The sequence below is a fragment of the Podarcis bocagei genome (assembly GCF_964188305.1).
Source record: "Podarcis bocagei genome assembly, chromosome: 15".
In the NCBI taxonomy this organism is placed as follows: domain Eukaryota; kingdom Metazoa; phylum Chordata; class Lepidosauria; order Squamata; family Lacertidae; genus Podarcis; species Podarcis bocagei.
Window position 1 is genome coordinate 45825351 of NC_138141.1, and position 27970 is coordinate 45853320.

Here is a 27970-nt window from a genome sequence, read left to right on the forward strand (position 1 = left end):
AGGTGGAAGCCCTGAGGGTGACAGGGCAGGGAGAAGTGTGGGGGCGTGTGAGGCTCGGGGCATCAGAGCTGGAGGAAGAGGCCAGTTCTGCAGCTGACACCACTTCTAGAAGGCTCCAAGGTGCGGGGGGGGGGGGCAAGGCCCTTGTAGGAGGGTCTTCTCCCCTGCCTCAGCATCCTGGCCTGGGAGGTTAAGCTTACTGCCCATTTCCTTCCCCCCTCCCCAGATGGGGAGAGAAGAGCCCCTGGAGTGACCTGGAAGGTTTCGGCAAGAAGAGGTTGGGGCAGAAGCAGCCCAAGAGAAAACTGCAGCCACTGCTTTTAAAATGATACAACCTCTCACTGCATGTTTGTGCTTGTGCGCTTACACTGGTGGTAGCCCCTTGCTCTTCAGGTTCAGAATCTCCCCCTGGTTAGCTCCGGTTTAACTTCCCCCACACCCCAGTGATGAGTCCCACTGCTGACCCCAGAAATGCCCCACCTCAATAATGGACCACAGCAGGCTCCCTCTGCTGCCGCCAGAGCTGCTCTTGGTTAAAGGTTTGCCTCTTCTCATCCCCTTCCCTGTCTGCATTTCAGAAACAAAGAGGGAGGGAGGGAGGGAGCAGGGTATCACCCCCACCCATCCTAATAAACGGGAGTGGGGGTGTTTCAATCCCAGGGAATGCAAGATGTGGACGACCCACATCCCTGTCCTGCCCCCCCTGAGCAGCCAACCCTTCCCTGCCCTAGGAGGAAGGCTGTTTTGATGAGAGATTTGTGAAATCAGCACTCAAGCCATGTCTGGGTTTTTCTTTCTTTTTTTAAGAGACGAGACAGCAGGGGAGGAGGTTGTTCAGAACACACAAAACAGGCTGTGTCATCCTTGCCATTGTCACTACGTGTGAGTAAATGGCCCTCCCTGTGGAGTGACTGTCGGCCACCAGGGGGCGCAGCGGCTCCACCAGGCTGCCAGTAGAAGAGGATCAGGGTGAGCCCAAGTACCTTCCGGGGCAAAGACATCCGCCACCCTGACCCCCCTTGGCCTGAGAGATCCCCAAATAGCTACGGATGGAGAGGGGTGGGCAAGCTTGTGGCATCCCTTTCAGGAAAGGGATAGGGGAACATTCATCAAGCTTGCCTCCCTGGAGCTCAGTCTAGCCCCCCCCCCCCCGCCAGCCTATTTATTGCTTTGCAAAGCAGGAGCTGCTCCCTCCCCAGGCAGAGAGGAGAGCAAGCTCCGCACACAGGCACCCGGCTCCCAGCAACCCTGCAAAATTCAGTGCCAGCTTCACATCAGACCAGCCCTTTAGTGGGGAGCAAGGGGGAAGGCCCCAGCTCCTCCGCCTCTAGATCCAGGCCAGCTGGATGCGCCCCCCAATCTTCCTTGCCCCCTCAGTGGCCCAGAGGCAGCCCCTTGCCCTGCAGCAAGGAGCCATGAGGCCTGTCCGGAGCAGAACGAAGAGGTCCGTGGCTGTTGCCCAGGTCAGTCTGCAGAGTCCCATTGGGCTCCCCTCCTCTCCTCACCCCTTCAGGCTGGAGGACGGACTGGAGTCTGGAGGCAGGGGGAAGAGGCTTGCTTCTGGGCTCCAGGAATGGCAGAGGGCAGAGGAGGGCGGCAAGAGAGCACCTGTGTCCTGCACTGGCGCAAGCTGCAGTTGGGGGCAGTGAAGGGGCTCTGCTTTTGCAGACCAGTCAGCGCCCCTGCAGCACCAGAGTCCTGTGAACAAGCAGCGAGGGAGCAGAAGAGGCGTGACGCTGTGTGTGGCCGTTGAGGACTCAGGTGAGGCCCATGCTGGCCCAGCCGCTGCCTGTCTCTGGAGGCTGGGCAGAGGAGGACAAGGCAGGAGCTGCCAGGGGGGCACAAGCAGCACCACCAGGGAGTGGGAGGAGAGGCTGCTGCCTTTGCCCATGGAGGCTCCCAGCCCAGTCCGGCAAAGAGAAGCCACCTCCTAGACAAAGGCCTCCTGGCTGGGTGTGCCGTTGATCTTGAGGAAGAGCTTGGCATCTTCGCTCTTCTGCTGCTTCTCGCGCTCCAGCCGCCGGCGGAAGAAGATCAGGTAGAGCGGGAGGCAGAAGCCCAGCATGCTTGCCCCCAGGAGCCCCACGTTGACCTGCAGGAGGACAGAAGAGGCCAGCAGTGTCAGCAGGAGGAGGGCAGAGGAAAGGCTGAAGCTCAGCCCAAGATGAAGAGCCTGGTGGCCAGCAGAAGCCCTGTAGCAGGCATGGGGGGTGAGGGTAGGGGGTTCCAGCTGCCCAGCACCCCCCTTTGCCTCGAGATCCTTGAGGTGCCTTTGTACAGGGAGCAGGAGGAGGGTGTGGCAATGGCAGCAAAGGAGCTGCTCCAGGGCAGCAACAGAGTGTTCGTTCTTGCAGCTAAGCCTGCCTGGAGCCTGATCTGTTTGCACAGGGGCTTCGGAGGGGCTGTGGCTCAGTGGGAGAGCCCAGGGAGTGCTGGGAAAGGAATGGCCCCAAAGCCCTGCTGCCAGCCAGTGCTGGCAGTACTGAGCCAGAGGGCCAGCTTGGTTAGACTCTATAAGGCAGTAGCCCCCATAGTCGGATTCCCCAACACTCAGTGGTGAGGATGATGAGGGATGTCACCTTGAAGCACCTGCCTCCCCCAGCTTGAACTGGAGGGGAGAGCCTTCTGCAAGCCAAGCATACTCTCCAGCGTACTCTCCCTGCCCCCAGGATGGGGGGGGGAGCAGCTGAGGGATGTGAGGCCCCCTCCCTGGGTGTTAATAAAATTAATTAATTATTATTATTATTATTTATAATTTATACCCCGCCCATCTGGCTGGATTTCCCCAGCCACTCTAGGCGGCTTCCAACAGAACACTAAAATACAATAACCTATTAAACATTAAAAGCTTCCCTAAACAGGGCTGCCTTCAGATGTCTTCTAAAAGTTTGGTAGCTGTTGTTCTCTTTGACATCTGGTGGGAGGGCGTTCCACAGGGCGGGTACCACTACCGAAAAGGCCCTCTGCCTGGTTCCCTGTAACTTGGCTTCTCGCAGCGAGGGAACCGCCAGAAGGCCCTCGGAGCTGGACCTCAGTGTCTGGGCTGAACGATGGGGGTGGAGACGCTCCTTCAGGTATACTGGACCGAGGCCGTTTACCTGTGCAACCTGGGTATGTTTACACAACAAGGCCAGGTGTTGGTTGGAGGGCAGGATCTGACCTCCTGCTCAGATCTGGGCTGGGGGGAAAAGAGCTGCAGGAGATCCCATGTGGCCAGGATTTTGCCCCCACCCCACTTGGGATTATCTGCTTGGGTATCATTCGCTGGCCAACAAGCCAAGATCTTCTCGGGGGGCAGAGCACTGCCCCTGCAGCAGCCTAGGAGCGTGGGGGCTCTGCTCTCTTGAAAACCCTTTTTTGTGGGGATGGGGTTTTTAAGGCATTGTGTGGAAGTGGCTCCTCCCCAGGCTGGCTGGTTGCCACAAGAGCTCTGCAAACTCCTGCTACAGGCCAGCAGCACCCACTGGGGTCTCCCCACAGCAGCTCCAGTTGTAAGGGAAGGAGGGAAGGGGTCTGCGCCAGCCCCAAACCCAGGAAAAAACAGAAGCTGGAAATGCCAAGCAGTTACTGAACTGTTTCTTCCCCCAGGAAGACACAGCGCCCACAGGAAGGAGTCCTCTGCTCCTGCCAGCCTCCCTCCGGCAGCACTGCTCTGCTGCGCTCCGCAACCCATGTGCCCCCATCATGATTTGGAAACAGACCAGCGGCTGCCAGCCAGCCCTCAGCTGCTCCCAGGCAGGTGTCAGGTGCTCTGCTGTCTAAACAGAAAACAACGTGGCCTCTGGGAGCCCAGCCAGAGGATCCAAGCAGCCACGTCCACTTCCCAAACAGGCCCTGGAACACTTTCCAGAGCGGGAGCTGGGCGCCCTGGGGGAGCCTGCGTGGCAGAAGCAGCAGACTATGTCCCATAGCCTTCTGCTCCAAAGGAGGAAAGGCAGCCCCTGTCAAAGGCTCTGTCGTTCCTGCACTGCCAGAGGCAGTAAATGCTGGGTGCTGGCTGGGTGAATCCCAAGAGGGGAGAGTTGCTGCTGCCCTCCGAACCCTGCCTGCTTGGGGGCTTCCTCTCTTGCGGGTACCTGGGTGCTAAGAATTACTGTGGCCACGGGTTTCCTGCTTTTACAAGAGCCCTGCCAACCAGAGGGAGACAGAGGCAGCCAGAATGGGCTTCACCCACCCACACACACCCGGCGCGGTTTTCTCCCAAACCAAAGGCAGCTTCTTGCTTCAAGTCTGTGCAGAGGAATGGCCAAGAGAGGGTCTCCTTTGCCTCCCCTCCAACTGCGTGTGCCCACTTAAAGATCAGCCCCACCAGCCCTGGCGTGTTTTCCCCACAGGAGAGGGTTAGGAGTGCCTGTGGCTGAGAAAAGCACCTGGGTGGGGGCATCAGTGCTGAGCAGAGAAACAGCTGGAGGGGGGAGAGCTATCCCAGCCCTTTGCCTGCCCAGGAAAGCCCCCCAAGGCTGCTTTTGGAATTAAAGGGTTGTCTCCAACTCAGCTCTACTCCGACTAAACTCATTAAAAAGGATAGTGCCACAGAGGCCAGGTCTATTGATTTAAATGGGTCTCCTGAGTAAGATGCAGCCGACTGACTGTCCCTTGCCGTTTCCTCTGCACAAAAGCCAAGCGCTGGGAGCTCCACTGCGCCAGCCACCCAACCACTTACTTACCCAGAGAGGGTCTCCTTCCAAGGGCCCCATCATGGCCAGGAAGAGGGGCTGTTGCAGGAGGGCAAAGAGGGCGCTGACCAGAGACTGCAGCCCTGTCAAGCTGCCAAATTGCGTGGAGGGGTACCTGCAGGAGAGGGGGGGGAAGAAAGGGGGCAGTCATGTTTCTGCACTCACAGCCTGGCCACGTGGGGCTCCACCCCGAGCCCAGCCCCACAGCCCATTACTCTCTGGAAGCAAAGGCCTTGGAGACTTTTCTAACAGCCCCTCAGAATCTGAGCAGGAGGCCCCGTCCATATCTGCCTTCCAGTCCAGCGGCCAGCCAGGTGCTTCCAGCAAGCCCTGAAGGCAGAGTGTGAAGGCATAAGTCCCCTTCCTGCTTTGTCATCTTCCTCCTCTACTGGAGGCAGTAAATGCCCCTGGGTGCCAGTCACCAGGAGCCACATGCTGCCCTCAGGCCCTGCCAGTGGGACCTTCCCTCTGGAGCATCTAGCTACAAAACAGGGCGCTGGACTGGATGAGCCCCTGTGGCCGGATTCAGCGCCGGGGCTCTGCTTATGTTCTTCACCGCTGGCATTCAGGGGCATGGAGGCTCTGAGCAGAAAGGCCCCACGTGGCAGACACAGCAAGCAGCCATAAAGCAGGATTTCCCCAAAGCCCTGCCGCTCCCTGGCAACTCACGCTCCTGGCGTTCTTCATTCCAGCCTCTCCAGCAGCAGCTTGGGCAATTCTGCCCTGTGGGGAGCACAGCTGGAGCAGCCACAGGGCAGGATGCAGGAGGGGAACTCTGCCGTTTCCCTCCTCTACCTTCAAAGTCTTCAGCAGAACATGGGCAGAGATTATTTTCCCCCTTGCCCAAGCAAAAATGAGGACTAGATGTTTGTGTTTGGAAGCAGGGAAAGCCTACAATCCTCTGGTTTCCACGCCATCAAATCCCACAAAAAGGCTAAATGCACAAGCTTAACTGATCAAATTTAGCTGTCCCAAGGGGATGCTTCTGGGTAACGTGTTCCAAGCTTCTCTCAAGTGGGTGGGAAAGGAAGCTAAAATATTTATGGCATTTGTGCCCTGAGTCCAGACCTTGGGCCAGATCACTTGCACCCCAGACCAGAGTGCCCTTGGCCAGAAACGACTGCTTTGGACCACAGCCCCCTGGATTTCAAGTCTCCACACACCCTGAGCTGGAATTTGGGGCACCTCTGAGCAAACAGAGTCCAGGTTGGGCTACAAGCCTTGGCTGCCTTCCCACCGCCTGCCTGGGCACGAAGGAGCCCTAGAGGAGTGGCCCAGCCAAGCCAGGCAGATCAGCATCATTGATTGGAAAGTGTTGAAGGCTGGAGGTTGCCAGGAGAAAACAGGAGCCTGGGAAAGCAGGCCAGAGGGCTTCTCTTCCTCCTCCTCCTCCTCCAGTTGAGCAATGTTGAAAAGCCAAGAACTGGAGCTGGACCAACAACTCCCGCATTGATCATCACGTTTGTATACTTCTTTGATTAAAAAACAAACCCAAGGACAAAAACACCCAAGTCAGGTCTAGCTGAGCTGCAGCAGCTGAAACCAGATCTGGTTATGGGTTGAGCGTTGCATGCCTGATAGGCAAGAGGACAGCATCCTTGGGCTCCCCCAGAGACCCTGGCCTAGATGGGGCTCACCAAAGGAAGGGGGTGTTGTGGTGGAGAGAAGCGCCTGGGTGGCCTAAGCAGAGGGCGGGATCCCTGGGCTGGGCCTGCGATTAGGAAACTGTTTTGCTCCCACCAGGAATGCTGCAACCAGAGCAGAGGGTGACATCAAATGGGTATCAGGTGCAGAGGATGAAAGCATGTGGGTCATGTTCAGCACCCTCCCCTTGAGCAACACCCAGAGAAGCAGGCCCACAGCCAGCAGCCACAGCTGCTCATAAGCTAATCCAAGAAGGAGGAAAAACATGACCCAGAAACGGGCTGGAAGGTAGGGCAAGGTGGCCAGGGAAAAGGAGCGTCCCCAGCCGGGAACTGGGTGCCTGTAAACAAAGTGGGCGGCAGCAAAGCCCAGGCGGACGATTGGGCAAACAGACATGGCCAGAGGCCGGCTGAGGACTAGACTTACACGGCTGCGTAGAGGCCGCCCACGGCAGAATGGATGAACCCTCTCACGATGGTGTGCAAGATGAAGGAGAGGATCTGGAAAAGGGGGAAAGACACACAATCCTGAATTCTCACCCCAAGTCACCTTCTGAATGCCCAGCACACACATACTGCCCCCTGGGCAAGTGCCAACTACTTGCCCATCCCTCTTCCCTCTGGGGAGCTTGCAGGGCTGCCCCCTCCCCTCCACGGGGACCCCCTTCCATCCACAGAAGCATGAAGAAGGATCAGCACACTCGAACCCAGAGACGTCCCACAAAGCTGACTGTCAGAAGAGAAAGGACATTTGCACACAACGTGGGGCTCCCCCCCCCCTTGGGCCTGATCCAACAGGTCCTTCTGATGGTCTTATGACCAAGCATCTTTCAACTTAGCACATGTTATCTGCCTACTGGGAGCAGGTGGGGTTGGAGGGGCCCCTTGTTCAAACAGGCTGGGAAGTGGGGATCCTGCTCACAAGCCAGCAAACAGGTGAGGCCTGGGCTGGCCCCCACAGCACCTCCCGGCCCTCTATTGTGCTGAGCCTTTGACAACTGCTCTCCCTGCCAGCTACTCACTTGTAAAGGCAGGTTGGGAATGAGGCAGGTGATCCCAAAGCCCACCAGCAGCAGATTGGTGAAAGCGAAAGCACGGGTGGCGTTCTCCACCTTCTGGATCTGCCTGTCTCGGCGCTTCTTCTTGCTGCCCCTGCAGGGAGAGGGAGAGGAATGGAGGGGGTCAGAGGGGCTTGCAGGGGCCAGTGGGAGATCCGCAAGGGGGGAGGGAGGCCCAGGTCTCCAGCCTTCGCTGCACAACAAAAGATGGTGTGAGATTCCCAACACCTTGGGAGAGAAGGTGGTACAAAAAAGGGATCGAGTAGATCAGCAAATTAGAGGAAGAGCAGCTGCTTTGCATGCAGAAGGTCCCAGGCATCTGCAAGGAGGGGAATCCCTGGAGAGCCATTGCTGCCAAGTTAGTGTAGGCAGTACTGGGGTAATTGGACTGGGGGTCTGGCTGAGTCCAAGGCTGTGCTTCTATGTCACAGTCACAGCAGTCGGGGTCTGGGCAATGCCCCTCAATCCTGCTGCCTGGTGGGGGTCCCTGCTGTGGAGTCTCAACTGCTTGGCAAAGAGAGAGGGGCCACAGGAGCCTGCCCCTCTTTTCACCCACCATGCCACAAGTCCTCAGCCTTTTCAGGCCTGTGACCCACCTGAGCGTTTGGGGCAGTCGCATCTAGGTTGTTTTACCAGATACTTGCAGGGTGTTTTGTGCTGCTGTAGACCCACCTCAGACCCTTTGGAGGGGCCCAAAGGCCAGTGTTCCACACACACACACACACACACACACACACACACACACACACGAGCCCTGGGGTCATGCCAGCAGTGGGCAGCAGCTGAGCCCCTCCTCCCGTACTGCTGGGAGCCCAGTATCTGCTGGAGGAGCTCAGACGCTCCCCACTCCTGCCCTTTCCCCCAGGAGGGCAGCTGGTTGGGTGGCAAGCTGGGCAAAGGAGGCCTAGCCACAAGCCAACCACTGGCTCCTGGCAAAAATGAAGGCGGAGGCATCTCTCCACATCGGCCTCCAGGCTCTTGATCTTTCTAGGTCAGCCGAGGGCTGGGCAGACTGTGCTTCCAGGCTTGGCCTAGTGACCTCAGACTCCTCCTGTCTGGTTAGACTCCCCTGGGGAGGAAGGAGCTGGGGGTCACCCTCCCCAGACGGAGGATCCACAGGGCAGCGAGTGCCCTCGCAGCCTGCCTTTGTGCTACTCACTGGCCGGGGGCGCTCCCCTCGTCCGCCTCCTCCGCAGCGCCATCGTCACACTCCTTGAGCTTCCAGTCCATGATGTATCCGATGACGGGGGCCGTCATCAGGCAGAGGAGCTGCAGGACTCCGAAGATGGTGGTGTAAAGGTCCACTGGGAGGGAGAGAGGAAGGGCGGCGTCAGGGCAGGGCCAGGCGAAGGCCTGCGGGGTTTGGGTGGCTGGAAAGGGGAGACTGGGGGGAGGGCAGCTGGCCAACAAGCAAAGGAGGGGCACTGTGTGTGTGATGAGATGCATCCCTTTAAAAGAGGGGACACCTGTGGCCGTCCAGGGGCTGTGCTCCTCCAGCAGCCAGCACAGACAAGGAGATGATGGGAGTTGGAGTCCAGCAGCCTCTGCAGGGCCACAGACGGGCCCTTCTCTCCCAAGTCCTGAGCCTGGGCGCCTCCTTGGTGGAGGGGTGGTGAAGAGCAAGACCCAGCCCCCTGAGGAGATGCAGCCACAGCCCCCCAGGCTGGGGGCAAAGTGTTTGAGGACACCAGAGCAGAGTCAGGAGGGAAGTGGGGGGTCTGGAAGTCCAGAGTGAAGGCCGAAAGGCTGCCCCCCCCCCCACAGCAGAGCTTGCCAAGCAGCGAAGCCCCAAGAAGAGAGGAGGGGTGGGAGGGGGTCGGCTTGGCAGCCGCTCAGCTTCAACCCCCCCCGCCCGCCCGCCCGCCCGGCCACTTGCTCGCTCGGCTGCGCTTCCCTTCCCCTGAGCCTCCCTGTTGTTTTCATGAAAGCGCCTCTTGATTTATCTGCCTCGCAGATTCCAGATTTAACAAGCCCAAACTGGATCTCGGTGCGCAAGACACAAATGGTTTCGTCCTGTTGTGCAAAAGACAAACAACCAGCTCATGGAAATCGCTCCCTTTCCTGGCTGGCTCCCTTCCAGCCGCTATAAATACGGGCCTTGAGTCAGCGGCGCTGAAGCTCACAAGCACAAACCCCCCCTTCCCCCAGTGACACCCTGTCAGCTGCTGGGCTTCTCCCTTCGCTCTGGGGAGGGCGAGGAAGGGAAGCGAGAGCCAGGAAACTCCCCCCCCCCCAGCCAGCAGCAGCACCACAAGCAGCAGCTGACCGATTTTTTCTCTCCCGCAAACCAGAAAGAGTTGTCAGGGCATTCTGAGGAACTGAACTCAGGTACCCCTGAGCCACGAGACACCCAAGGGTGTCACAGAAACAGGGCCGAAATTAGCCTGGCATTCAGCGTCTGCCAGCCTATGCTTGGAGGCACAGCCAGGCCAGCTGGACCCGGCTGGCAGCAGCAGGTGCTGGCAACACCTGAAGACCCAGCACAAAGAGGGGTCTGCAAGGAGCACCGCACAGTGTGGCTTCCTGAGCCTCCCCCCCCCCCGCCACAAAAAGCCCCCATTTCACCCTGTGAAGGAACCACCCAGTGGCAAAGTCGTCCTGGGTGACCAAGATGCCAAGCGTATGTGAGCGCCACACTCCTCAGTGGAATGGGTGCGATTCCTGACACTGAACTGAGAGTGCTGTGCCTTTGAATGATGGGGCAGCCCCCAAAGAACCCTAGGTGGGCAGAGCATGAATAATAATTATATTATTATATAAAATCTGTAGTTTGTTGGCAGTGCTGGGAATCGCAGTTTTGTGAGTAGCAAACTACAGTTCCCATGACTCTTTGGGGGAAGCCATGACTGTTAATGTGGCATAAATGTACTTTAAACGTATAGAAGGGAGGTGAAACTAGGAACTGTTGGCTTCCAATGCTTCTAAAGGCCCAAGGACCTCTTGGGAGGCCACCGACGAGTCAGGCGGCTTTTTATTCGAGAAAGGCGCTTAGAGAATATTTCAAGGCACTGTTCCGCTGGCCTGAGGATGCCCGGCGGCTGACTCTGTGCAGGCAGGGCAAGCGCTGCTCTTCCCTTGCAAGCCGCGGGGGGGGGAGGGGGCCTGCACCCACCTGTCTGCAGATCCCCGCCCACCAGGAACTCCAGGATGTTGTTCATGGCGCCCATGTAGAAGATGAGCCTCAGCTGCGTGACGCACATGGTGACCAGGCTGAGCAGCAGGATGGGGCTGAAGACGCTGTGCATGAAGGACGGGGAGGCTGCGGGGGGAGGAAGGAGGGAGGAAATAAGGAAGGGGCTCCTTGGGAGACGCCAGTTGCCCCCCGGGCCATTTGGCCAGCACAGGGTCACTGAGGCAGCTCCTGCTCATCCCAAAGAACACTCTGCATTCATCCTGCAAATGCATAGCCCCAAATCATTCACTGGGGCTGGGAGGAAACAGTCTGTGCAGACATGGCTGGCCAAAGTGTGTGGCCCACACAAGTGGAGGAAGCAATTTCCCCCTGTGCTGTGCGTTTCGTGATACTGCTTTTCATGTTGCTATAAGCTTTAAATTTGGCACAGTTTTTACTAAGATTGTGCTTGTTTTATTTCTGGACACTCTGTTGGGGACCAAGTGGGGCTTGCTGAATATCTGCACAGACAAAGGAAGTGCTCCAACATCAGTAAAGGGGCAGACAACCCTCTCCGTGTCTTTCATGGTTTGGTCAACTCCTGCCAAACCTCTGGAAGAGAGAGAGAGGAATGGCCCTGGGGCTGGGCAGGGGGCCATTTGCTCCCTGGGGGAGGAGGAGGAAGAGTAGACCATGGCCCTTCCCAGGACGTCCCCAGTCCTTCCTCCGATGGAGAGCTGAGGGGGAAGCTCACACTGGACTCTGCATCACCAGAAACACACAGCAGTAAGACAAAGTTGCATTTCCACATGGGGGGGGGGGGTTGGCAGCCCTGACAGCGCTCTCTCTCTCTCTCTCTCTCTCTCTCTCTCTCTCTCTCTCACACACACACACACACACACACACACACGTGTGGGTCCAGGAAGAGACGACCATAGGACCATCTCGCTGGTTGCCCCACCTGCGCTGTCCGGCTCGCACTTGACTTCCAGGTCCACGGTGGAGAGGCAGAGGTTCTTGCTCTCCTGCAGGGCAGCCTGCTCCTTTGGGTTCTTCATGGAGCCGCCCACACTCAGGCGTCGGCCCACCGTCGTCACCTGCTTGTAGAACTGCTTCCCGGTGATCTTGTGGTCGAATCCCAGCCAGCTGAACTTGATCTTCACCCTGTCCAGTGGGAAGAAAGAGGGCAGAGGAGGGTTGGGACGTCTGCCTGACCTGCTGCCCTACTTGCAGCATCTGGGCTGGGCTGCTGACGGGCACCCGGTTCAAGGGAGCATCTGCCCCGGACTGCCTGCAGGGAGGCGAGGCATCAGCCACTCCGGGACCACCAACTTCTCATTTGCTGAATCCCACCCCAAAAGAGTGGGGGTTTGGAAATGCCCTGCCTGCGTCCCCAGACACCCACCCACCCCTGGCTGGCATGAAGCTCTGGAGAGGCCTTGCTCATGGGTGCAACATAATACCCTCAGCATGTTTGACTTGCCATGTATCATGGAAGTAATGTGGACATGGCAAGCTCCTGTGTTGCAGGGATGGGCTAGATGGGTCCCTTGCAATGCAACAATTCTGCGATTCAATGCACTGTGGCGGACGAGGTGAAAAATTCCCAGGAAGGGCCACCACCCATCCTAAGGAAAGCCTGAGGGGGGGTCTCAGAAGGGCAGCCAAGGGTCCCCCCAACACACACCAACAGGACTTACGTGTAGTCCATGTCTTCTGGGCCTGGGAAGGGCTCAAGGGGCCAGTTGAAGAAGCAGTTGAAGAAGACAAGGCCGGCACAGCAGGCCCAGACAACCAGGATGAGGATGAAGGAGACGCCAAAGTCATAGATCACCTGGAGGGGCAAAGGGAGGAAAAGGCAGCCATCACCAGCCAGGCCCTTGGGGGGTCACCAGAGGTAGCGGCAGCAGCAGGACCCCCTCCTTCCCCCCGGGCTAGGGGGGCATCTCAGGTCGAAGGCATTTGCCATGGAAGAGTCCGGATGTCAGAGCAGAAGCACAGAAGATGCTCCATTTATTTTTCTGTCATGTAACTCTGCATCTTCTTGCAATGAATTCCGTAAGTCATCACAGTCAACCTCAAAGGGGATGAGACAAATGTATGGGGGGGGGGCTATCAAGAGGTGTTTGCCATGATGGCGAAACAGAGCAGCCCCACCAGCCAAGGGGCCCTTTCCCCAATGCCAGAGGAACGAAAGGGGAGAGTGCTGGGCCTGTTCCCCTGACCTCCTGCTTGGGGGTTTCCTGTCCCATGTCAGGCCTTAAGGCCAATCGCACAGCTCGTCCGGCCAACAAAAAGCATCTTCCCACAGCTGGCATTGGGGAGTCTGGGGATTTGGAACTGGATTCTGCAGCCGCTGCCCCAAATGTCTTATTTCCGTCCTGCTTTTTCTGTCCATCAGTTTGCAATAAGAGGCCCCTGGTATAATGCCCTCTTTCCTGCAGATTCCTCCGTGGAAAGACAAGCTGGGCATGGCTGCCTATTCTGCCAGCCACAAGTGGGTTAAAAATATGAATTCTGCTTATTCACCTCCAGTTTATTTGCGTATTTTAAGCAACCCCTTGGTTAAGGGGACCTTCACATTCTCATCGTGGGGCCAGCAGAATTCTAGGAAAGCTCATCTCACTTCACGGTGGCATTGAGGTTTTGGGAGGTCAGTAGCAGGAAGCTGGCAGAATGACTGAAATGCCAAGGCCAGTTACTGAGAATTCCCCCATTGCTCTCTCAACAGACGGCATCCCTTTTTTTGGAGTGGGGGGGGGGCAGACAGTCACTGTAGAGAAGCTGGAGGAGTTTAAATACCTCCCCCAGAGAGCCCATCCCTGCATTTCATAGAATCATAGAATCAGAGTTGGAAGAGACCACAAGGGCCATCGAGTCCAACCCCCTGCCAAGCAGGAAACACCATCAGAGCACTCCTGACATATGGATGTCAAGCCTCTGCTTAAAGACCTCCAAAGAAGGAGACGCCACCACACTCCTGGGCAGCAAATTCCACGTTCGAACAGCTCTTACTGTCAGGAAGTTCTTCCTAATGTTTAGGTGGAATCTTCTTTCTTGTAGTTTGGATCCATTGCTCTGTGTCCGCTTCTCTGGAGCAGCAGAAAATAACCTTTCTCTCTCCTCTATGTGACATCCTTATATATATTTGAACATGGCTATCATATCACCCCTTAACCTCCTCTTCTCCAGGCTAAACATGCCCAGCTCCCTTAGCCATTCCTCATAAGGCATCGTTTCCAGGCCTTTGACCATTTTGGTTGCGCTCCTCTGGACACGTTCCAGTTTGTCAGTGTCCTTCTTGAACTGTGGTGCCCAGAACTGGACACAGTACTCCAGGTGAGGTCTGACCAGAGCAGAATACAGTGGCACTATTACTTCCCTTGATCTAGATGCTATACTCCTATTGATGCAGCCCAATAGGACAAGGGACCCCCGCTCCCCACAGCGCCACTCGCCTGCATCACTGGAAAAGGACCCCATCCGCCTCCGGCAGCAACAAGCTGGAGCTCCAGCCAACCTACCTTGACTCCTGGGAAGGTCACAGCCGACGAGGCGTAAGAGCCAATCATGAGGGCGATGAAGGTGGAGCGAAGGTCGCCAAACATGTTGGGCAGCTGAGAAGGAAGGAAGGAAGGAAGGCAGGAAGAAGGGGAGGGTTAGGGCAGGTGGGCTGTGTGGGGAGGAAAGGAGCCTGTTTACTCGGGAGCAGAAACCAGGGGGGCAGGAGGGCAGTGCAGTTGCTGCCAGTCTCATCAAGAGGCTTCCTAGGGTAGCTTTGGGAGGGAGGTCTCCATATCTTGTGGTATCCAGTGCAGGAGGCAGATTTGCTTTCCCCCCTTTAAAAAGTTAAAAGCTGTCTGAGAGCCCCGTAACCCCCTGGCGTCCCCACACAGTTTGCAGGCTTTCTGGTACCATTTCAAATGCCTGTAAGCCAAGTCCAACCAGCAAGATGAAGCCTCTCACAAGCCCTTTACAGCCCCCTCAGAGCTGGAAGAGGTTGCTTGCCAGGGAACAGGAAATTCGTTCGTTTATTTAATTTGTACCCCGCATTTCACCTGGAGATCACAGGACGCTTCACAATGTGAAAATACAAAACGAGAGCATAGTGTCCCCCAAAAGCAGCCAGCCCTGCCGGGTCTGTCAGAAGCCCCACCAGTTGCAGCCAGCAAGCCTGACTGCCATCTCCCACAACTGGGCCAGGAGGTGGCTCAGCCGACAAAGGGACCCTCCCTCTTCCGAGGCAAGGGACAAGGTGGGGCTGGGGCTTTGCAAGGCTTGCTCTCTGCACACACTCTGCTGCCCTCCACAACCCACCCTGGGGCTTCCTCGGGGGCCAGGGCTGTCCCTTAACACGCAAGCTCAGTATATCCACTCAGCACCCTGGCAACATGTGGGGCAAAGACTCTTCTGCGACATCAGGCTTTCTGTTTCAAAGCCTTTTCCCTCCAGGATCCAAATGAGAAAATGCCATGGCTTGTTTGCCTGCAGAAGGCTCTGGGTTCAAAAAAGGCAGCTGCCGTCAGTCGGAGGAGAGAGCCCAGAACGAGTGGTGCAAATGCGCTGACTCAGTGCAAGGCAGTTTCCCAAATGTCACAACAACTCTTGCCCTGGGCTCACCCTCGTGGGAAGAAGATTGCAAAGGCTGGGCAAGTCTGTGTGGAGGCAGCCGAGGGCAGTGCTGACGAAGTCACCCTTCCAGGCTGCCTTGCCTGCCAACAAAACAAGACCTGGATGCGCACGTACCTCTCAGGTCTTGTCCTTCCCCAGCTCTGGCTGAATGTGCTCTGCTGGGTTAGGCTGCGTGCAAGAGGCCCAGCGAGAAGCCAGGGGGGGGGGGTATTGTCCAGCCAGCTGCCCACACTAAGCCTCTGAGGAAATGGCTGGCCGGCCTGGCACTTGACCTCTGGAAGCACACACCAGCCTTGACTCAGAAACACAGTCCATCAGAATATTACGGTAAATGGGACAATTTCCTCCATGAACTCCGGTGCCCATTTTGTGCCTCTCTCAGCCCCACTCTTGGCCACCCTGCAGCTTCTGCACACCAAAGGCACCAGGCACACTCGCTCCCTCCAGCCCTGAGAGGCTGCAGTGGGACAAGCATCCCTACAAGGGGCCAACAGGAGAAGGAAGCACCACTTTGGAAACAGAAAAACAGCTCCCGCCCTTGCCCTGTCTGGGCAAGCAATGGCCAAGAGAGAAGATATCTTAGCCCTGCATGGAAAAGATAAAGCAAGTTGTGAAAGGAGCTGGCCCGGGGGGGGGGGGAGAGAGAGAAGTGGGAGACTCAGATCTTCCCCGTTCAGCCAGCCTTCCCCGGCTTCCAGGCGTGTTGCACCATGGCTGCCATCTGCCCCCACCAGCTGAAGAGACATTTCACTGGCCGCCCATCTGAAGGGGACACAGGGAGGTGCCAGGGAAGGGGGCAGAGACTATGACGTTCTCCACCCTCCCCCAGCTCAAGAGCCCCCCCCCTCAACATGCCCAGAGAGATCTGGCTGCTTTTTCCAAAGGCTGCCCGGGCTCCTGTTGCAGCTGCCTGTTTACAGGGCTGAGGATATTCCTGCTGTGAGGATCTCTCTAGCAGGAAAGGGGGGTTGGCAGTGATGTGGGGGGGGGGAGCTTCCACCTGGCTCTGTCCCCCCCCCGCCTCTCTAGCTGCAGCGCTTTGGATGCAATGCAGCAGCCGGGTCCTTAAATAACCCCAGAGCAGAGGAGGCGAGCAGCTTGCAGATTTGTTCTGCGTTCAGAGAGGGGAGGGGAAGAGGAAGCCGGCTGCAGCCGCATCCTGGACTGCACTGCAGTGCTGTACGCCACCCGCGGGGGGGGGGGGAGGCTGAGGCCCACCCCTGCAGGAGGAGAGGTGCTGGGGGGTTCAGGGCTGCCTGGAGGGAAAGCACCCCAGGTAAAACCTTCTTGAGCCCCTCCAGCTGCCAGAAGAGGGTCTCGGGGAGACCATCCTGGGAACCGGAAAGCAGGTTGCCTCCTGGGTTTAGGGACACCCCCCCCCCAGGTCCCTTCCGCTCAGAGGAAGCCCTGGCTTGGAGGGAGCACACAGCCTGGGTCCAGGCAAAGCCCATTCAGGATTGGAAAAACTGACAACTCCCCCCCTCAAAAAATACCCCAATATCTGCTCTCGAGACTCTTTCACAGCCAGAGTCAATGGGTGCAGTGGGGGACCAGGAGATTTGGGAACACAGAACCCCCCCGGCAGCCCGTTCCTGTTCTCAACCCAGTTTGGGGCAGGGGACCGCTTGGCGGTCTGTAACCACATCTTCATTTCCAAGAGACTTTGGTGCAACAAAACCACAGGTGGGAGGGGTGAAGGGAGCCTGAGAATGTGCAAGATTCGGGAGAAGGAAGTGAAGCCTTCAAGACAAGCGGAAAAAACAGCCCTGGGCACCAGAGGCCTCCACTTCCTCAATGAGGCCTCAGTCCTGGCAGATTCATTCGCTCTTCCCATTTTGAGGTCCCTGAAAGGGCTGGAGGGGTGAAGGGGAGGCCAGGCAGGGACTCTGGGGTGGGGGGCATCAGCTGCCAGGTACAGGGAGCCCCTCCCGTCCTCCCCGCGCACTCTCTCTCTGCACTCACCGTGAGCGAAGTAAAGGTCATGCACATCCCCCCAAAGCCGTTCAGTGCCAGGGACATGAAGATCAGCACCGACAGAGCTGAGGAGGGAAGGAGGGAGGGCAGAGGTCGTCAGTGGGGCAGCAGGCCCACCAGCAAAACCCCCAATGGCCTTCTAGCTCAACCCCAGCTTTGCGAAACAGGGAGAGGGCCAGATCTGCCAGCCCCCCAGCTCCATTCCATACAGAGTGCTGAGATTCCTTTTGCAACGGGACATTCTTCCAGGGACTGAGCGTGAGACCTTCTGCCCTGCCACTGAGCTGTGGTCCTTCCCCCAAAGGGAAGATTCTAGTAGTCCTTGTGGTTCTGAATGAGAACATGAGCAGAGCTGCTTTTTACTGCAGGTCCATGTAGCTGAGCATCTGCCCAGACCAGCCGCAGTTTCTCTGGGGTCTTCCTGATGCCAGCAGCTGCAGTGACCTGGTCCTCATGCAACCGCAGAGGTGGCTGCCAGGGCTTGAACCAGGGACATCGTCTGCTGCAAAGCCCCCCACTTTGGGGAGGGCTCTCCCCATGGACCTATAGCTCCCTCCCCACAAAGTAGCTTTCAGGCAGGGGCCTCTCCTGCCCCTTTCGCTGGAGATGCCCAGGACTGGACTGGGAAGTGCTGTACCCCTGGGTAGATGTGGCCTTTCTCACATAGCTGGAGAATAAAAACCCCTCAACTCTCATGGCTGCTGCCAATGCCCAGGGAAGATGGGAGCTGTCATTTGGAAGCATCAGGAGAACTGCAGGCTGCTCACCCTTGATTCAGGCTGTGCTTTTAACCAACTTGGCTTCTCAGGTGCCCGGCCACCCAAAGACAGCCAAGGCCACAGAAGGGGGAGTCCAGGTTGGAGGCAGGACTGGGCACAAACCCCACCCGACAGCCCCTGGCCCACAACAACCTCCCCTTCCCCTAGAGACAGGGGTCCTGTCCCCTGCCCCCCACAACCACTAGGCGACTTACAGTCCGGGTTGCTGGCTCCATAGGCGATCATGACGCAGGAAACAGAAAAACAGGCGCTGCAATGGAGGAAAAGGCAACTGGTCACAGGCTGGCAGAGCTTATGAGAAAGATTGATGAGGTGGGGGGGGAATGTCTGCCTTGCCATGTCTGTCGTCTGTCTTAGCACCTGAAGCCAGCAGACATGGTTTCTCTGCCTTCGTCACTTTTTCTGATTTCCTCCCAATTAATGGAGGCTGAAACAGGAAGACAGACTGATACAGGCTTCCCTCTTTGCCCCTCGTCTCCCCCTCCCCTTTTCCTCTCCGGTCTACTTTCCAAGACATCTGTGCTGGATCAGGGCAAATGCCAGACTTGCAGAGCAGGGGGAGCCCCACAGGCCAAACGCAAGACAAAGGGGGGGGGAGGGAGTGGTGGTGGTGCCAGCTGAGTCCAGCAACACCTGGAGGACACAGGGTTGGGGGCGGCTGGCCTGTTTGCAGGTCCACCCCCAGGAGAGAAGGACGCCCTCCCACTTCTGCTGCAGAGAAGGGCCAGCTTTTTACCACTGGTTTGCTCCTGTGCTTTTAAGAGCAGTCTGGCCTGCAGGCATCAGCAGGTGGAGCTTCCCAAGCTGCGATGGTGGTTCTCCCTCCCCACACCCACCCCAGGCTCTTTGCCTTTAATCCCACCCCAAAAAAATCTGGAGTCCCAGGTGCTGGGCCAGGCAGTCCTGTTTCCAAATACCAATTGCTGGAAATTACAGGAGGGGAGAAGACTCTGGTGCACAAACGCTGTTTGTGGGCCTCTCGCAGGCAGCGGGTTGGCCCCTGAGAGAGCAAGATGCTGGGCTGGATGGGGCATGGGCCTGATCCTGCAGGCTGCTCTTTATGAGTGATCCTTAGGCACTCATAAGAATGTCAGAAGCAGCTGGAATAGGCCAAAGGGGACCTGCCTGGTCACATCCTGTCCTCACAGGGACCATCCAGGCGCCCCCAAGGGAAGCCCCATAACAGGGCTTGAGCGCAACAGAGACTCCTAGCAACTGGCACTCAGAGGCAGACAGCCTCACCCAGCGAAAGGCAGTGCACAGCCACAGTGGCCACTGGCTAGAAGACATTCCTGCCCATATTTCCCTTATCCTCTTCTAAAGCCATCCCAGTTGCTGGCTGTCACTGCCTCCTGCAGCTGGGGGCAAAGCAAAGGCTCAGGCAAGGGAAAACACACACAAACACAAATACACAAACAAACACAAACAAACACACAAATCACAAACACCCACAAATACCCACAAACACCCACCATGCGCTAAAGACCAGTTCTGCTTCGATTCAGGAAACCTCCAGCTTGGACCCAGCAGGCCTGGTCTGATGCCTGGGGGGAAACCCTGGCAAGACCCCTGCTCAGGAACCCAATAGCCCCCAGCCTCACCTTCCCAGCAGCCGCAGCTTGCGGGGGCCATACTTGTCCATGACGATGCCCAGGGGCAGGGTGATGGCGCTGAGCAGGAAGGAGCCCACGGTGAAGGCGAGGTTCAGCATCTCATCCTGCTCCTTGCAGATCAGCCAGCCGTTCATGCGCACCTCGGGCTCTGGGGCCGCCAAGGCTGCTGCCACCGTCCGGTTGCCCATCGCCAGGGAGGAGTTGGCGGGACTGGTGTGCGCCGAGCTGGTGGAGTTCTCTGGAGGGAGATGAGGGAGGTCAGCCCAGGCAGCAGCAGCCGTCGCCAAAGGGAGCTCAGCCTCTCAGGGCCCTTTGGGACTAACAGGGCGGCTGTAGCAGAAAACCTCCAGCGGCCAGGAGCAGAAAGCCACCCAGTGATCCACCTGGCTCCATATAATCTGCACGGACTGGCAGCAAAGGCTCTCCAGGCATGTATAGAGGGGCCAGAGCTCAGTGGTAGAACATCTGCTTGGCACAGGAACACAGGGAGCCAGAGGCCTTATACAAAGTCAGGCCCTTGGTCAGTCTAGCTCAGTGCTGCCTACACTGGCTGCAGCAGCTCTCCAGGGTTTCAGGCAGGGAATCCTTCCCAGCCCTACCTGGGGACTATAGTGGGGATTGAACCCAGGACTGTCTGCTGCCCCTGAGCTACAGCCCTTCCCCAAGCAAGAGACCCTTCTCTGCCTGTAGCTGTGGGGAGCTGCTGCCAGCCAGTGTGGGAAATACTGAGCAATATGGACAGACTCTGTTCAATCACCCAATCTGGGAAGTGCTGCTGCTGCAGCTGTGAGCTCAGAGAAGCACAACACCCCCCCTTGCTCAGAAGCATTTCAAACCCAACAGCTGGCTAATGCCCACCCACCCCTTTCCCCCAACGAGGGAGGCCTCTGTTGCCAATGGCTCTGTGCAAATATTAACTAAACTCGCAGACACGCTCCCTCACCTGGGCACCCGCAGAGCAGCTCAAGCATGCAGGGCCTGGGGGGGGGGGTCCTCCTGACTGAGAGGGAGAAGCAGGAAACAGGTGGAGGGGGAAGGACAGACTCTGCCAAAGGGGGGGGGGTGTTTCAGAGAAAACCACAGCAGCCACTGTCAAGGGAGGGGGCTGCCAGTTGGAGGCTGCCAGCGACCTGAGTTCCCTCGGCTGCAGCTCAGTCACGCCAGTTGCCAGTTGAGAGCAGGACTGGCTTTGCAGGAGCAGCTGCCTCACCACAAACAGGGGACTGTTTGTAGTGGAAACACAGATTCCGGCAGGGGACACTTTGCCATGCCCTTGAGAAGCCCCGGCTCAGGTGACAGGCACTCCTACCTGGCATGGACCTGAGGGCATCGAGGGCACGGAGGATGGCCAGCCCAAGGACCTGCGGGCCAAGCTGGGCTGATGGGGACAGCTCTCTGAAGCCAAGGTGGGGGGGGGGGTCTGAACAGGAACACTCCCTCGCTGCAGGCCCCACTTGTGCAGGAGCTTGGCTGCCATTCTTCATCCCACCCAATCCAGTCTGGGACCTTTGGTGGTCTTTCACTGGTGGTGCCACCTCCGTGCTCAGCCCTGGCTTGTTATCCTTCATTCGTTAGCCCCAGGCCCAACCAGGAGTCTCCCTGGGGGTGCCTACTCCTCACTCCTCTTCCCCTGCAACCCACGTATTTCATACTGACTGCATAGAAGCAGAAGGAGAGCCCTGAGCAGCAGGAGGCCCACAGCGCCCAGCCAGGTACCCCAAACAGCCGCACTCAGGGTTCCCAGCAACAGGCATTAGTCGGGTGCATTTACTGCTTCCAAGAGGGGAGGGAGTGCACAGCCATTGTGGCTTAACTGGCTCCCTGTCCACCAGAGAGGGGTTCCCTCTGCCCCACGGCTGCCCCAGCTCTCCCGGGAGTCCTGGGTGGGTGTGACTCAGGCTACACGCAAGTACAAACCACCACAGACTTCTTTTACATAATGACAACAACAGGTGGAGCAGTCAGAGCCAAGTTCCAGCGGGTGACTTCAATGAAAAATACACTGGTTGGGGGGAGGACACACCAGAGTGCCCTCCCATGAACACTCTGCATTCTGAAGGCACCAACCAGGATGTTCACTCTCCATGATCCTGCAGCTAAGAGGATCTCAGGTAGCAGGTGATGGAGAGGGCTTAGCGCTGAGACTCTGGAAGCCGGAGAAGGCAATAAACCTGAGCTGGCTGGATCAACAAACAGCCTGCCGAGAGTTCGGAGGCAGCTTCCTCCTTGCAACTCAAGCTTGTGCCGTTTTCCTCCCCACCCCACAAACAGAATGTCCCCCAGCCGCAATCCAGGCAGGCCAGGCTGCAGCCTCCAGGCAGCCGTCTGCCTCTTTGACATTCATTAACCCAGGAAACTGAAGGAGAACAGGGTGATCTCAGCTGCCTGCCCAGGGAGGGAAGGGCGGAGCGAGAGCAGAAACAGGATTTGCACAGAGCAAGACCCTTCTCTCTCTCTCCCCCCCCCCCGCCCCCCAGCCTTCAGCTCCACTCTGGAAGGAAAACGCAGGCAGAAGCAGCAGCAGCAGCAGCAGCAGCAGCCCTAGACACCCAGATAAAAGCAGATAAGGGAAGCAGAGTCAGCAGGGAGAAGATGCTGGCTCAACAGGTTACTAGGGCAACGGGTTAGTGGGGCAACCGATTAAGACTGGGGCAGAGTAGGAGGAGCGGGTGGGCCAGGTTGGGGGGGAAGGGTCCCTTCTCTCTAGGTAGAAGCTCCCCTCTGGGAGAGAGGGTGAGAAGCCAGCACCCATTCTGGAGGGTCCAGAGTCCCTCCTGCCACAGAGGAGGCTGAGGATCTCACAAGGAGCCATGTGCCTTGCAGCACAGCCCCACACCAAAGTCCCAGCCAAGGAATGGGGCTCCCTTTGGCTGTGACCCCACACCTTGACCCTTGCCCTCTGGACTCCACCCCTCCTGCCCTGTGCCTTGGCTGCCTTGACTCAGCAATCTCAGCTTCTCTTTTCTGGCAAAGGGAGCCTGTTTCCTGCCTCCGGGAGCCGAAGCAGAAGCAGCCACAGAGGGCAGGAAACCAGCCCAGAGCACAGTCATCCCTTGAGGGACCGCCCTAGGCCTCTTGCTTTCCACCAAACCTCTGCCTGGCCCTGAATGGGGCATCTCTTCAGACCCAGTGAAAGGTTGACTTGGCGTCCAAAGGGCAGTCCTGACCAAGCCAGACGGAGCAACAAAGAGGACACACACACACACACAATGCTGGGCACGCGCAAGAGCCCCAGGAGGCTGCCAGCTTGCAACAGACTTCTTCGGATGCTGCCTCCTCTTACAACTGTTGCTCCCAAGGACAGCCCTGAGATAGCAAAGGCCAGTCTGTTTGCCTGCCCACCAACTCAACTCCTGGTCCAAAAGGCAGCAGGAATGCCCCACCAGCCCAGGACTGGCCTGCCAGATTCATCATCAGAGGCCACCTGCAGGAGTTGTGGCACCACCAAGGGCAGGAGAGAGGCCAGGGCCTGAGCCCAGAAGGGCTGGGGAGGGGAGCAGGCACGGCAAGGTTGTCTTAGGCCTGACGTTCCCTAGACAGGGAGGGGCACAAGACCACTAATTCCAGAGTCCAAAACTACTGAACTCCACCACCCTAAACCGGAAATGTCTCCTCGGTCATTACTGAGCAATAAATGGCAGCACCTTTTTCCAATTGCAACACAAGGCATTTTTTCTGCAGATTAGCAGAAGTCTTCTGATAAGCTTTAAGGCCGTCAGCAAATATGTAAGCGGCCAAGGTGGGGAGGGGGAAGGAGAAGATGCTGTTTTAAATAAATCTCTCCTGGCCAGTAAGGTCTGCTCCAGCCTTAGCAGGAGGGGAGCAGCAACAGAGTCCACCTAGTCGCTCCAGTGTTGGCTTCATTCCCCCCCCCCCCCGCAGCTGTTAATCTTTGGCAATCATCTAGATCCATTTACAAGCTAATCATTAGATGTTGCAAGGGAAGCGCCCAGAGCAGAGCCTGGGAAGCTAGGAAAGGCAGTGGAGAGAGAGGAGATAGGAAATCCTGCTATCAACACTGGGGGCCACTCAGTCCTGGGGGTGGGGGTGTACGGGGGGGGGCAATTTCCTGGCAGTGACTGGCCCAGTGGGCAAGGGGGCACCACAGCCTACGAGAAGCCCAGGCCCACGGCGCCAAATCCCTCAAGGGCTTGAGAGGTGGGCTGTGGGAAACGCTGGTGAGTTGCAGCTCTCCTGGCCATTGGCCACGTTTGCTGGGGCTGATGGGAGTTGTAGTTCAGCAGCCTCTGGAGAGCCACAGGCTTTCCCCGCTTCCGATACTGTAAATCCCTTCAGGAAGGGGGGAAATATGTGACATGTGGGGATGCTCAGGGGGCACTCCTACTACTCCTCTGAACCACCCACTCCTGCCTACCTGGCATGAAAGGAAATCCTTCCCAACTTAGTTTAGAGAGAGGGTCTGCTTCTCCCACCAGTCAGCCTGTGGCTCATTCCCCTGCCACATCCAGCACAGAGCACTGCACTTGGATACGCACAGACGCGCCCCTTTCCCAGGGCCTGCAAATGCCGTGTCCAGTTGAGCTGGTTCAGAAGCAGCTCAAGCTGGCCAGGAATGGAAGTTTGTTCCCAAGGCCTGCCTGGCAAATGTAGGGAGGAAGCAAGGTCAGCTCTGGCCAGGATCCCAACCGGGTGGCACAAGTGCCTCCCCCAGCAGCACTCCCAGGAGAGCTAGGAAGCCATTTTTCCCCTTACCTGGCGGGGGGCACAAGTAGGAGTAGAAGCCCTCGGACTTGAGCATGATGAGGAGGGAGCCCCAGCCCAGGAGGACGGCAGAGAAGAAGAGGTTTTCCACCACGGCCGTGCAGGCCATCCACCAGCGCCGCCGGTGGGCCGTGGCCAGAGTGGGAGCCATGACGACGGTGAGGAGGGCGAAGGCGAGGACGGCGGGAGGCAAGCGGGGCCTTCTTCACGTGGGGTCCTCCAAACTGCAAGAAACAGAAAGCGGTAAATGCTTTGGCCCTGGGAGAGCTCCCAAGGGGTCTGGAGCCACAGGAGCAGCCCCCTCCTGGAAGAGGCAGGTCCCAATCACACCTCTAAGTGGTGAGAGGAGGAAGACCAAGGAGACACAAGACCCTCAACACACACGCCTGCCCGGCCACCATGAATAGTACTAGTAGCCGCTTACATTGAGGGGGGGGACAGAGGATGAGGGAGAAGCACCACATTACAAAACATCACGGGGGGGGGGCACAGCATTAAATTCTAGGTCAGGGAATGCAAAGTTCTGTCAAGTTTTAATTGGGCTTTGAAAATTAAGCAGAATCCAGATTCAGCAGAAGGAAGCAACTTTTTGTGGGGTGCGAAATAAATTGAGTTATCCTCCAGCCCCAGTGGCAGAGAAGGGAAGCAAGACCCTGAAAAGTCCTGATCTACCCCCACTTGACTAAGCCATTTCTATGATGATAACTCCTGGAGTGGGAGAGGACTGACTGGGGAAGTGGATTGGGGTGGGGGTGGGGCTTCCAGGTAACCTCCCCCCCCCCCTTCTCATCTCCCAGGCATATCAGACAGGTGGTTTCCTATCCTTCCTTCCACTCTGTCTCCTCTGGTGCTATTTTCTGCTTCTTTAATATTTGTTTAACTGGGTTTATTTTCAATCTGTGTTTTGTTGTGTTGTTGTGAATTCCCCACCCACCCCCTCATAATTTGGAAGCATTTTAAAGGCAGGGTATACATAGCCAAAATAAAGATAATAATAATAATTCATTCTCTCTCTTACTGGACTCACCCCTCTTGTAAAACCAGCCAGAAATGCTGCAAGAAGCAGCCCCTTGAAGCTCCCTGTGGGGCCCCTGGGAGCAGCCCCCCAGCTCAATTAAGCTCTCCATCCCCGAAGCCTTTTGGTGGAGAGGAGGGGGCACTTGGTGGCAGACACAGGTCCCCCCCCCCTGCCCAGGACTGAGGACCAAGGATCTCCATGGGGCTCCATGTCAGGCGATCTGTGGGTGGCTCAGTCCAAGGCCATGATCCGTGTAAGTGACTCCTCACCCTGTACCTGTTGCCATTTCCCCTTCTCTTGGCTCAGAGGAAGAGGCAACAGCCAAGGCAAGACAGAGGGGACAGAAAATTCCAGTGGCAAGTTATGAATTAAGAAGCCAGACTGTGGGGTCAAAGGGCGTTCGCCCGGGACGGGTGAACTTTTAGCAAAGATATGCAGCGTATTGGAAAAGTGGAAGGGAGCCAAGGAAACTTTAAAAGAACCAGGAATTGCAGGCCTGGAGAGCATTGCTGAAGCCTAGGAGGAGCAAGCCTTACCTGGCAGCTCCTGCAAAAGAGAGGCCAGGCACTGGGTGTTCTCAAAGTGTCAACAAGCACATCGATAAGGGTCATCCAGCAAACATGATACCCCTGGACTTCCCAAAACATCTCCACAAAGTAAACTCAGCAGTGATAGGATTAAGCGGAAGGTTCCTCTTCCAGATAAACAACTGGAGGGAATAATAAATGGGGAGCTCTCACAATGGAAGGGGGAAGAAAGCTGGGGAGGGGGGGGGGTCCTCCAAGGATCATTCTTATTTAATTATAATTACAAAGTCAGTTGACTTTTACATGCATTTCAAGACAGTTTACAAACACATCACAGAAACAGGTAAAAATAGTTTTGAAAGCAGTGCTAAACCAACTTCTGAATACAGGGGTAAAAACAATGGAAAATGAGCCCCTGGAGGCAGGAGGAGATTTTCTTCCACCCAATATGGGGAGTTGTTCTTTTGAACATGCGACCAGGAGTTGGGGTGAACAGGGAGGTGGCCAAGTCTGCTGATGGTACCAAATTATCTAGGGTGGTTAAAAACGAAAGAGGAATTTCCAAAGATTTCCAGAAGGATCTCTCCAAAATGGACTTTCAAATACAAGTGTGGTTCTCTGTGGTGCACGTTTATTGGGTGGGGGGGTGAAATTCTGATGGGCCACTATCTGAACGATAATCTTGGTCATTTGAATGCCCTTTTTACCCATTGTTTTTTTTTAATTATATATATTGCTTGTTTTATGTTGCTATGGCCATTGGCTAATGCGAATAAAGTTTATCTATCTATCTTCTGATGGGGTCTGAACTGGCTGTGGTCATTTAAGAAATATCCAGAGCTTGCGGAGCAAAGGAGGTGGGTGGTTTAAAGTGTGGGAAGGCTTAATCAGTGGGGCACTGGGAACCCAAAGCCCAGTCAGCAGAATAGAGCCCCCATCCTAATTCTGAGTAAGTAATGCATGTTGCTTCCTAAATTGTGGGGGGCTCCCATAAGACCATGAAGTTAGGAGTCTAAAATTACGCAATTGCACAACTAGGGGTTAAACCCCACCACCACCACCACCCACACAGCAAAATGGCCCCAATCCAAATTGCACCCGGAGACAACTATTTAGAAGCAGGGGAAAAGAGCCCTCAGTGTGCAGCTGCAGTTAAAAATGGGAAATTATTAGGCAAGGCAGAGAGAACTGCCCTTGACTCACGATGCCTTTGCATAAATCTGTGGTGCAGCCGCACAGATCTGGAACCAAGAAAGAAAGAAAGAAAGAAAGAAAGAAAGAGAATTGCAGAGTTGGAAAAGGTTCATAAGAGTGCCGCCAAACTGATCCAGGGGATGGACAGACTCCCCTATGAGGCAAGGCTGCTTTTGGGTCTTTTTAGTTTAGAGAAAAGATAAGAAGAGAGATCACAGTGGTGTGCAAGATTATTCCTGGTGTGGAGAGATAAAAGTTTTCCCTCCCTCAGGGGCCACACAATGAAGGCAGAAGAGCAGGAGATTAGGACAATCCAAGAGAAGGGACTTCTTCGCACACAGCACCCAAAAACTCTGGATCTCACCATCACAAGATGCGGCAATAGCTGCCAAGATAAGATGAATTCGACAGAAACTAGATGTATCGAGCGCAATCAGCGAGGATAACGAAGTAAAGCCTCCATGTGCTAAGGCAGTGTACCTCTGAAGATCACATGCCTGATTAGGGGAAGGCTGCTGCCTTCGCGTCCTGCTTGGGGGGCGCCCGGAAAGGACCCCCCCCCCGCCCAAAGAGATGCTCGCTCGGCAAGGCTCCTCTCTCCTCCCCTTTAGCAAACAAGGGGGCACCCCCTTTCCACCAGGACACCCCCCAAGAGACGCTGCTTAGGACAGGGCTGCCCCCCCCAGCGCCCCCCCCCGGTCCCCAGCCTGGAAGTCGAGTCCGGGACGGGGGTCCCACCTCATCCCTAAGCGAGATGGGGAGAGCGCGGCGAGGGGGCTCCGGGGTCCCGAGGATCCCCCGGAGGAGAGCAACGGGGCGCCCGGCTCGGGGAGGGCCAGCCGGGCAGCGCCCCTCCGCGTCCCCGGGCGCAGCCGGCCTCCCGCGGCTCGCTCACCTGCCCGCCGCGGCTCCTGCTGCTCCGCCGCTGCTTTCCTGGGCCGGGCCGGCAGCGGCTCCGCGCCTTTTATGCGGCCGGAGGAGCAAAACAAGGCGGGGCGCTGATTGGCGGCGGCGCAGCTAGA

The 27970-nt window shown here is 56.9% G+C and overlaps 1 protein-coding gene across 1 annotated transcript; it reads right to left on the bottom strand.

The window, feature by feature from the left end:
- Positions 1-783: 783 nt before the first annotated feature.
- On the bottom strand, positions 784-27917 carry SLC43A2 (solute carrier family 43 member 2). Its single transcript, XM_081172074.1, has 14 exons — positions 27844-27917; positions 24201-24433; positions 19476-19725; positions 18069-18124; positions 17084-17160; positions 14014-14106; positions 12190-12323; positions 11451-11653; positions 10490-10636; positions 8537-8681; positions 7342-7471; positions 6747-6820; positions 4668-4791; positions 784-2092 (listed from the first exon to the last, which is right to left on the bottom strand). Exons 2-14 carry the CDS (start codon positions 24358-24360, stop codon positions 1931-1933), a joined length of 1755 nt encoding a protein of 584 aa, XP_081028200.1. The 5' UTR covers positions 24361-24433; positions 27844-27917; the 3' UTR covers positions 784-1930.
- Between the last annotated feature and the right edge of the window lie 53 nt (positions 27918-27970).

Excerpts from the sequence above, each read along its gene's own strand:
- SLC43A2 (XM_081172074.1), bottom strand. The coding sequence starts at position 24,360 with ATGGCTCCCACTCTGGCCACGGCCCACCGGCGGCGCTGGTGGATGGCC. Across the intron at positions 18,125-19,475 it reads AAGCTGCGGCTGCTGGGAAG|CGCCTGTTTTTCTGTTTCCT; the intron begins GTGAGGCTGGGG and ends CCTCCATTGCAG. Across the intron at positions 12,324-14,013 it reads TGACCTTCCCAGGAGTCAAG|GTGATCTATGACTTTGGCGT; the intron begins GTAGGTTGGCTG and ends TTGCCCCTCCAG.